We start from the raw sequence: 10,128 nt of genomic DNA on the forward strand, positions 1-10,128 counted from the left end.
GAATTCAACCCCTAAGAAATCTCTCCTTACTCGTCACAACAGTAGGCACCAAGTCCATAGAAAACTTTGCTAGTCTATTAAAGTTCAAGGTGTATTCTGTTACTAACATATTTCCCTGAACCAGATTGTTGAATTCATCTGCCTTCGTCCTTTGGCATAATTCCCGCTAATCTCAAATTACCCCAAAAAATCCCAAATAAGTCTATCAAACCAAGTATTCATCAATTAATTCTCGTTACTCAATAATTTCCGGTAATTTACCAAATTACCAAAATACCCCCGAGCTGGGTATTTTACTCCGTTGTGACTTTTCCGCTAACTTGCTCACTAGGATCGTCTCGTGCTGGGTAAATCAAATATATCCACATAATAATGTGTTCATAATTATAAATCACACATATTTACAATTATACCATCAGCCGGTCAAAATTACGAAAATGTCATTCTAATAAGAAAATGGCCCACACACATATTTAATACGCTTAAAAATGCAAGCATATTCATATCATAATACAATTCACCCAATTCACATAATAATATGCTCATAATACATAAACACATAATTAACTCAATTATTGCATCTTGGCCCCCTAATCAAGGCACTAAGCCATATTAGGGAAGTTGGGGTGTAACACCCCACGTCACTATGGCTACTTCCTGAAATGATGACTAGCCTTGCAAACCAACACAAGTCTTTACAACGTGCCTTGTCCTCACTCGTACGCTTACTGGGAAAACTTCCCAGGAGGTCACCCATCATGAGACTGCTCCAGGTCAAACATGCTTAACTTTGGAGTTCTCAAGTGATGGGCTACCGAAAAGAAGATGCATCTTGTTGGTATAGGTAGTACCCATCAATCAATTTAAGTCATCTTCAACTGTGTAGTACCATACCTACACAGTCTTAGAATCATCACACTTGACCTTCCCCAAGCGATGTGGGATTGCACAGCTTTTACCCGGTATTTCCCCCTGCGGATCACAGGATTCTGACTGTCACAATCACCCACCCTTAGGGATCCGACGTCCTCGTCGGCCATACTTCTTGCTAATTCAAGGCTCTGATACCATTTGTAACACCCCACGTCACTACGATTGCTTCCTGGAATGACAACTGGCCCTACAAACCAACACGAGTCTTTCCAGCGTGCTTTGTCCTCACTCGCACGCTTCTTGGGAAACTTCCTAGGAGGTCACCCATCATGAGACTACTCCAGATCAAGCACGCTTATCTTTGGAGTTCTCAAGTGATGGGCTACTGAAAAGAAGATGCATCTTGTTGGCATAGGTAGTACCCATCAATCCATCTAAGTCTTCTTCAACTGTGTAGTAAGCTGTGCAATCCCACATCTCATGGGGAAGGTCAAGTGTGATGATTCTAAGATTATGTATGTATGGAACTACATAGTTGAAGAGGGCTTAAATGGATAGATGAGTACTACCTATGCCAATAAGATGCATATTCTTTTCGGTAGCCCATCACTTGAGAACTCTAAAGTTAAGCGTGCTTGACCTAGAGTAGTCCCATGAAGGGTGATCTCCTGGGAAGTTTTCCCAGGAAGATTGTGAATGAGGACAAAGCACGCTGGAAAGACTTGTGTTGGTTTGCAGGGTAGTCATCATTCCAGGAAGCAACCATAGTGACGTGGGGCGTTACAAATAGTATCAAAGTCTTGACCCAGCCGGAAGTGTGACCAACGAGGACGTCGGACCCCTAAAGGTGGGTGATTGTGACAGTCAGAATCTCGTGATCCGCAGGGGGAAAGACTAGGTAAAAGCTGTGCAATTCCACATCATCTGGGGCAGGTCAAGTGTGATGATTCTAAGACTGTGAAAGTATGGAACTACATAGTTGAAGATAACTTAAATGGATTGATAGGTACTACCTATGCCAACAAAATGCATCTTTTTTTTAGCAGTCCATCACTTAAGAACTCCAAAGTTAGTCTCATGATGGGTGACTGGGAAGTGTGTCAATATTCAGAGCTGAGAGAAAATCATTCCCCTACAATGATCTATCAGATTTGCAACACACACAAAAGCACCTTTTTTTTAAGACGGATAGGTAATGAGATCACTTCACTTCATAGATGATTAATAATAAGAAAAAGAATACAGATTGTATTCATCAATAACCATATCCAAAATGGCCACAATTTTTTTCCCATACAAGTTACTACACCAATTTCAGTTTCTGTTCATAAAGTAATAAAGAGTAACACAACATTAATAACACTCCAATCCAAAAATTACTATAATTGAATAACTAAAATGTCTCAAATAAAAAAAAAAGGTGGAGGGAGGGTAGCACTGAATAAATGCCCCATCGCAGCCAAAATATTCTGTCACTGCCTTTAACAAATGAGGACAGAACCGACAAGAATCCCCATCATTTTCTTAAATCGTTTATTTCTCTCTTTTTAATTAATACAATAAAATAGGATTGGGACCATTTTAAAATGTGTCCTTTATACCTATAATGACTCATAACAAAAGACCATATCCTAAAACCCAACCAACATAAAAAAAATTTATATGAAATTATATTTTGTGGGGGGTTTGCTTTTGTTTGTCTTCCTTAATTGAATTGTAATCCCGTAAAGGTTTGACCGAAGGACCAGCCAGAAGGAGCAACATTGTTAGAGACCAAAGTTCGACCATCACTAGTCGTGACCTTAATTGAGAGGGCTTGTCCAGTGAGGTAAGAGTTACTTTGCCAATTTTGACCCCAATTTCTTGACATGGTTTGCCAATAAGTTTTTGACCCTTTGATTGATACGGCGGTGACGTCACCTGCCCCACCAACGTTGGTGATCAGCACTAGATTGAAGTATGAGTGACTGTTGATTGTGAATCTGATGCCTCCTCTCTTTATGCAAGGGACCCTACATCATACAAAATACAATCTTCACACACATATTTACCGAAAGGGAAAAGCACATGCATAAACAAAATGACAAATTAGCAGTGTGAATATGCCAAGTGTAAAGTACTGTCATACCGTTTTTATCTTTTGGTTTTATCTTCAAGGAGACTAGAAGCATATATGCCTTAAAAATTGATGTTTTATATTTTATTATTTTGCAAAATTTTCAAAAACACTTTTTCTAAAAGTAAATTGATTCATTACTGCAGATAACTGCAAAACTTAAAAGATCACTTATCATCTTTTTTTTTTGCTTTTTCTTTCCAAACTACAACTTCCAATCTTGAAAATACTAAAATGCCCATATAGTTAGTGTGTCCACAATTATGTCATTAAGTATTAGTTAATAAGATTTAATTATGTCATAAGACAATTAATCTAGTTTGTATATGAATTATGAGAATATAGAATATTTCTTGAAGAGTTTTTAAAGTGGTTGACTAAAGTTACTCTCAATTTAAGTACTGATTTTTTTTTGTATCCTTGATTGATATAGCCACAATTTTTTCTCTTTTTCTTTTGTACAACCGATCAGAATCTCACTATCAAAACCGGTACTAAACTATTTACAAAATCATTCAAAATGGTCTTGAAATATTATTACTAAAAATCTTAATAGTTAGATTAGACACATCAAGAAATATATTTTTTAAAATTTATATTCTTATGAAACCACCAAACACATACACGTGCAGAAGCACATAGATTCAACTCTCCAAAAACTCATTTATAACAGAACAAAACCGACTCCACAAAATAATATTATATATACATATAAATATATTCATACATACCTTCTATAAACCACGGGAACAATCCCAGCTTTATACCGTGCAATATGTTGAAAGACAGGCTGAGAGAGATCAAAGTGTTGCTGGGGAGGGTTGCACCACCCGCCAGCGTTGTTTGGCATAGCATTATTGGGTGGGCAGAAGTTGGTGGCGGTGACGACGATGGTGGAGGGTAAGCACCACTTGGGGTCGTTCACGCACTTGATCTCGAAGCAAGCTCCGCAGCTCTGTCCGTTGTTGAACAGGGCTGTGCTCAGCGCCGCCGTGTTCGTCCCATACCCTTGGCTGTACAGGTTGCCGTACCCGCAAGCGCCGCCTATACGATACGGTCACATCAATACTAACTACTTAGAAAAATAGTAATCATATCTAAATCAAGTAACAATCTAATTTATTATATAATAGTGCTATATTAATATAATTTATTAATTAAACATTACAGGCTTGCTCACCCATTGTCCCAGAAGCGTCTCCCCCTCCATAGAAAGTGATATGAGCATTAATCCAACCTTTGTCACCATAAACATAACCATGACCAGATAAGCTCATCACGTAGAGAATTAGCCAAACCGCCATATTACTGCTCTGCATGCAAATCACACATATATATATATATATATATATTAGTTTTTTCATATTATATATGCGTTACATTAATTGAAGCTCGCAAGAAACTCGGAAAAATATTAAAGGGCATAATGAATGACTAGGTGGGTATACTTGAATTATGAAATATGAGGAAGGAAGAGACCAGACAGAGAGTGAAATAGCTAGTAAGAGTAGTGTGGTCAAGTTAAGATGAATGAAATGGAGGGGAATAAATAGAGGGAGAAGATGGGGTGGAAAAAGTGAAACAGAGGAAAATTGGTCCTTAACCGCAAATACTTCATGGCAAACTGACACTAAATTGAGGTGTGGGGACCTTAAACCGCCAAGTCAAGTGGGTTTTTATGTACTCGGGAAACAAGGCTACTTTCATGAAACCCCGTGGTTTCCGACCTAGGCTCACTTTTTTCTTTCTTTGTTCTCTCTGCGAATACTATAATGAAGGTTACGTAAGTTTGTATAGGTTAAAAAGGACAACTGATTTTTTTGGGGGTTCGAAACCCCAAGCCTGGTTTTCACCGTTGATTACTGAAGGCCTGCCTATAAACAGTCGTTGCCACATGTGGTTAGGGCCAACGATGATAATTTCCCTTGAGCATATATTTAGCTTGCTAAACCTAGGTTTTCATGTTTATTTTTAAGACATTAGAATTTTTAACTCTCAAATTATGAAACTTGTAGATTGTTGTGCTAACTTTTTTGTGTGGCAGAAATCTCTCAAATTATAACAATCATTTTGCATTTGATGTATTTTTTTAAACAATTTGTTGATGTAGCACGATTCGAAAGCTCAGACAAAAAATACATTTATAGATAGTAGTCTAATAATAAATTTTAACACTAATGTGCATTCGTAGAGCTAATATTTGTATGACGTTAATAAACTCGATTTCAACTAGTAATATACACCTCGTACTTAACTATTTACTACAAAAAAATTGATTTTTAACTATCAAATATTATTGGTAGTAAAAAAATATCATTTTGCTACCAAATGTGAGTAATGAAGTGTCTTACTAGTAAATTCTAAACAAATAAGACCAAATATTTATACTACCAAAATATTTAGTAGTTAGTTTTTCCTTTTAGCCACCAATAATTTTTTGTAGCGAAATATTAATTTTTTTCCTACCAATTTAGCTACCATTTTTCTTTCATAGCAAAATGAATTTTTTAGCAACCAATGTTTAGCTACTATTTTTTTTGTTGCAAATTTGTTTTTTTTTAGCTACCAATTTAGCTACTATATTTCTTTACTAGCAAAATATTATTTTTTTAACTAACAATTTAGCTATCATTTGTCTTTAGTACCAAAATAATTTGATTATAGCTACCACTTTATTTAGTAGGACATTATGCTTTTAGCACTAACTTTATTACTTCCATATTTAATAGCAAAATAATATTTGTTAGTGACTAATTTTTTGTAGTAAAAGCATACTTAATATTTTCTAAAGTTTTTTACACTAAATATTTGAATTGTAGCAAATAAAGTGTAATATTTTGAGGGAAAAAAACTTGATTATGCATATTTAAGTTGATCAAGACAAATTTAACATACTAAGAAAAATAAATGAGTTGGAAAGAGTCACTATTACAAAAAAGGCTTTTCTCTGCGGTTTTTTTACTTAATACACTGCTGTAAATGTGGAAAGTTTTCCTTTGTGAATTTTATTTCACCAGTGAAGCTCTATGCTACGAGGCATCCTACATGCTACTTAGTGCACGTACAAGAGGACGAGGATATCACACGGCGTTGAAGGAGTTGGGCTAAGAGAGCCACCCTCACTATGCGAGGGCCCTTGGCCACCCGCCAAACCAAACGCCACCCTCGCTATGCGAGAGTCCTCGAATGGCCATCAGCGTATGCCTTGACCCCTCAGGCATCGGACCTCACCTCGCCTACACGTGGGAGAAGAAGACCAGCCTCGCTACGCGAGGCACCCTCGCTATGTGAGGGTGTGGCCTTGTCGCGGCGCCCATACCCCGAGCCATGCCCACACCCGAGGGAAGAAGGCCAGCCTCGCTACGCAAGGAACCCTCGCTATGCGAGGGTGTGGCCTTGTCGCGGCACCCGTACCCCGAGCCACGCCTACACCCGAGGGAAGAGGGCCGGCCTCGCTATGCGAGGGTGTGGCTTTGTTGCGGGGCCCATGCTGCGAGCCTCGTATCCATGTGACCGGCATAAGCCAGCCCCGACCCCTGGCGCCTTGACTTCTCAGAACACGCGTAGGTTGAAGCCTTCTTGACATAGGCACGGGATCACTTGGAGGAACCTTGTTGATATGCCAAACGAACATGGAGCATTGAACGGGGATCGATGAGGACGACCGAGTACGGAACACATGCGCTGACACGGGGCGTACGGTTATGGAAAGAACAGAGGCACGACCCTATGATCTGCGTCTGAGGAGTAGTGGCAGTACGGACCTGTACGAAGAGTAGTGGTACCACTTGGACACCCCCGACCATACGCCAGAGCCGACAGTACTATGTCCTAGGCCACGACTCTGACACCATCAGAGTAGACACCACTACGCCCTGAGCCACTACACTATCAGAGTACCTATGTACGTCCCTGTGGTCTGGGACTTGTTTATATCCGGGGCCAATAGAGCCCCCCCCCCCCTATAAATAGGCTCCAACCCCTCAGGCTAAGGGGTTGGAAAACTGAATATATGAAAGAGACTTAAGAAATATATGGTTTTCATTGTGGTCTGAGTTTCCTTCTGTTGATTAGAGTTCTTCCTATCTAATTCAAAGCTTTCTATAGTATAGAGATTAAAGTTTTCTAACCATCAATCGTTGACGAGTTCTTACCGTCAACAGTTTGGCGCCGTCTGTGGGAACGTAAGCACCAAGCTACTGTTCTGCCATTACTTCCGGCAAGGAGAAATGCCAAGACGTTCGAAGCGACTCAGGGAGCCTCGAGAGGTGGAGGTCCACCTTACCGGAGTCCAGCTGAAGGCCTCCATGAAGGATTCACCTCCACCCCGAGACGTAGAGCCCCCAAGGGACCCTGAGGTTCACGATAATGACAGGGAGGCCTCGTCACCGGCCATCCCGCCCGGTGAGAATCCTCCAAGGACAACTACTGCACCACCCGGGAATGCCAACGAGTTCCCTCCTCCCAAACCACCACAGGTACCGAACTCCGGCCGGCAAGACCCGGGCCCCTCGACGCGTAGACATGATAAGCAACCCCGAGTCCATTCCGTGAGCTCGAGTTCTAAGTCTCGTTTCTATGAAGAGGAGATTCGTGAGCTGCACCGTAAAAACCAAAGACTGGAGACTACCTTGGAGAACATGCAGGAGGTGCTGAATGGCCTGTTGCAAGGTAAGTCGAACGTGACCCTGCCCAAGAGGAAAAAGAAGGGTCGGGAAACCATTGTCCCAGTAGACGACGGGAGGACCAGACACTCCACCAGTAACACCCCCAGGAGAGAAAGGCCGAAGTTGGAAGATGAGCCAGTGATATCTAAGGCGCAAAGAGACGCTCCAGAGATCCGGGGAGAAGTGAGAACTATTTTCGAAGGTCCGGGGTTTGGAGGGGACTCCCGCAGAGGACGAGATCGGTATGCTAGAGAAGTCAGGCGAAGTCCACCACCTTGTGTCATGAGTTTGGAACAACGACCCCCGAAAAGCTTCAAGGGAGAAAATGATTCAATCACCTTCACTGAGGAGGACGCACGGGGGGTACACTTTCCCCACAATGATCCGCTGGTGTTGACAGTTCAATTGGAAAATATGTGTGTGCATCGAGTCCTAGTGGACAACGGGAGCACGGTGGACATCCTATATCGCCCTGCTTTGGAAAAGATGGGACTGGGCATTCGTCATCTGAAGCCCTGCCAGTCGTCCCTATACGGATTCACAGGGGACTCAGTACAACCCCTTGGAATGATCGAGTTGACACTTACCATGGGGGAGCGACCCCGGCAGACCACAGTCATGTCTAACTTTGTTGTAGTAGATTGTGCATCAGCTTTCAACGCGGTATTGGGGAGACCCTCCCTAAGAGAATTGAAAGCCATAACTTCAATATATCACTTGGTTGTCAAGTTCCCGACTCCAGGAGGGGTCGCAAGTATGAAGGGAGAACAGAAAGAGGCAAGGGAATGCTACAACACCTCACTCCGTGCGCCTGTGAAACTGCGTGAGCCAATGGCCATGGTGGTACATGAGGCGCTACGTATGCCCACGGGGGGTCCGCAGGAACTGGACCCTCGGGTCGTGGATGAGTCAAGAGCAGAACCAGTAGAAGAAGTAGAGGAGGTTACGGTGACGGAGGAACCCCTAAGGAAATTGAAGATAGGGAGGAGCCTGCAAGGTGATGTGAAGGAGGAGCTGATGAAATTTTTGAAAGATAATCTAGACGTGTTCGCATGGAGTCATGAGGATATGGTGGGTATAGACCCCAGTGTGATGTGCCACCACCTGAACATCTCCCCAGAAGCAAGGCCCGTCAGGCAAAAGAGGCGGGCGCTAGACCCAACAAGATACGCAGCATTAAAGGAGGAGGTTGACAAGTTGAAGGCCAACGGGTTCATCCGTGAGTCTTTCTACCCCGTGTGGGTATCGAACCCAGTACTCGTGCCGAAGCCGAATGGGAAATGGAGAACTTGCGTCGATTTCACGAACTTGAATAAAGCTTGCCCTAAGGACAGCTTCCCACTTCCCAGGATAGATCAGCTAGTAGATGCGACGGCAGGACATGAGTTACTGAGTTTCATGGACGCCTACTCAGGATACAACCAAATCCCAATGAATCCGGCAGATGAAGAGCACACTTCATTCATTACAGACAAAGGGCTCTACTGTTACAAGGTGAAGCCCTTCGGGCTCAAAAACGCGGGAGCCACCTATCAGAGGTTGGTGAATAAAATGTTCGCCAACCAGATAGGAAGGAATATGGAGGTGTATGTGGATGACATGTTAGTGAAGACCAAAGAAGCAGCAGAGCTCAACAAAGACCTTGGTGAGATGTTTGACACGCTCAGGAAATACCGGATGAAGTTGAATCCAGTCAAGTGCACCTTCGGGGTATCCTCAGGAAAATTCTTGGGCTTCATGGTCAATTCCAGAGGCATCAAAGCCAATCCTGACAAGATAAATGCACTAATAGAGATGAGCCTACCAAAGAATAAGAAGGAGGTGCAGTGCCTAACGGGAAGAGTGGCGGCCCTTAATAGGTTTATCTCGAGGTCCACCGACAAGTGCCTCCCATTCTTCGACATCCTCAAAGGGAGCAAAAAGTTCGCTTGGGATGAAAGATGTGAGGAAGCATTTGTCAAGCTGAAAGAGCACCTGGGGAAGCCACCCCTGTTGGCAAAGCCAGAGAAGGGCGAGAAGCTGTACCTGTACTTAGCGGTGTCTGAGCATGCCATCAGCGCAGTCTTGGTTAAGGGAGAGAAGAAGCAGCAGCAACCCGTATACTACATCGGCTTGCGTTTGGTGGACGCGGAGAACCGGTATCCAGAGATCGAAAAATTGGCCTATGCACTAGTGGTGGCTTCAAGGAAGTTGAGGCCTTACTTCCATGCACATACAATTGAGGTCCTAACAGATAATCCTTTGAGGCAGGTCTTACATAAGCCTGAGACTTCGGGGAGACTAATGAAATGGTCGATCGAGCTAAGTCAATTTGATATTGTATACACTCCAAGGGCTTCCATCAATGGACAGGTGCTGGCAGATTTTATAGTAGAACTCACCCATCAGCCGAATAAAGGAAGGAATGAAGAAGGGGAGCAGCCTGTTATGGAGGAAGAGCTAGGAGGTTTGGAGGAGTGGAGTTTGCATGTT

At 42.6% G+C, this 10,128-nt stretch overlaps 1 protein-coding gene across 2 annotated transcripts; it reads right to left on the reverse strand.

Annotated features, from left to right (window-relative positions):
- Nucleotides 1-2,098: 2,098 nt before the first annotated feature.
- Nucleotides 2,099-4,599, reverse strand: LOC133830572 (expansin-A1-like). 2 transcript variants are annotated; one of them, XM_062260557.1, is made up of 4 exons: nt 4,438-4,599; nt 4,170-4,302; nt 3,721-4,033; nt 2,099-2,885 (listed from the first exon to the last, which is right to left on the reverse strand). In XM_062260557.1, the coding sequence occupies exons 2-4, from the start codon at nt 4,291-4,293 to the stop codon at nt 2,579-2,581; spliced, it is 744 nt and encodes a 247-aa protein (XP_062116541.1). In that variant the 5' UTR covers nt 4,294-4,302; nt 4,438-4,599; the 3' UTR covers nt 2,099-2,578. The 2 variants fall into 2 exon arrangements, with proteins under 2 accessions (XP_062116541.1, XP_062116540.1); XM_062260556.1 differs by having other exon boundaries at nt 4,170-4,509.
- Between the last annotated feature and the right edge of the window lie 5,529 nt (nt 4,600-10,128).

Source organism: Humulus lupulus, chromosome 4, assembly GCF_963169125.1.
Source record: "Humulus lupulus chromosome 4, drHumLupu1.1, whole genome shotgun sequence".
Lineage (NCBI taxonomy): Eukaryota > Viridiplantae > Streptophyta > Magnoliopsida > Rosales > Cannabaceae > Humulus > Humulus lupulus.

What these genes read in the sequence shown, in the direction of transcription:
- LOC133830572 (XM_062260556.1), bottom strand. Translation starts at nt 4,353, where the DNA reads ATGAAAAAACTAATATATATATATATATATATATGTGTGATTTGCATG. An exon ending in AGACGCTTCTGGGACAATGG is followed by an intron (nt 4,034 to 4,169) that starts GTGAGCAAGCCT and finishes CGTATCGTATAG; the next exon opens with GCGGCGCTTGCGGGTACGGC. An exon ending in GTTCCCGTGGTTTATAGAAG is followed by an intron (nt 2,886 to 3,720) that starts GTATGTATGAAT and finishes TGTATGATGTAG; the next exon opens with GGTCCCTTGCATAAAGAGAG.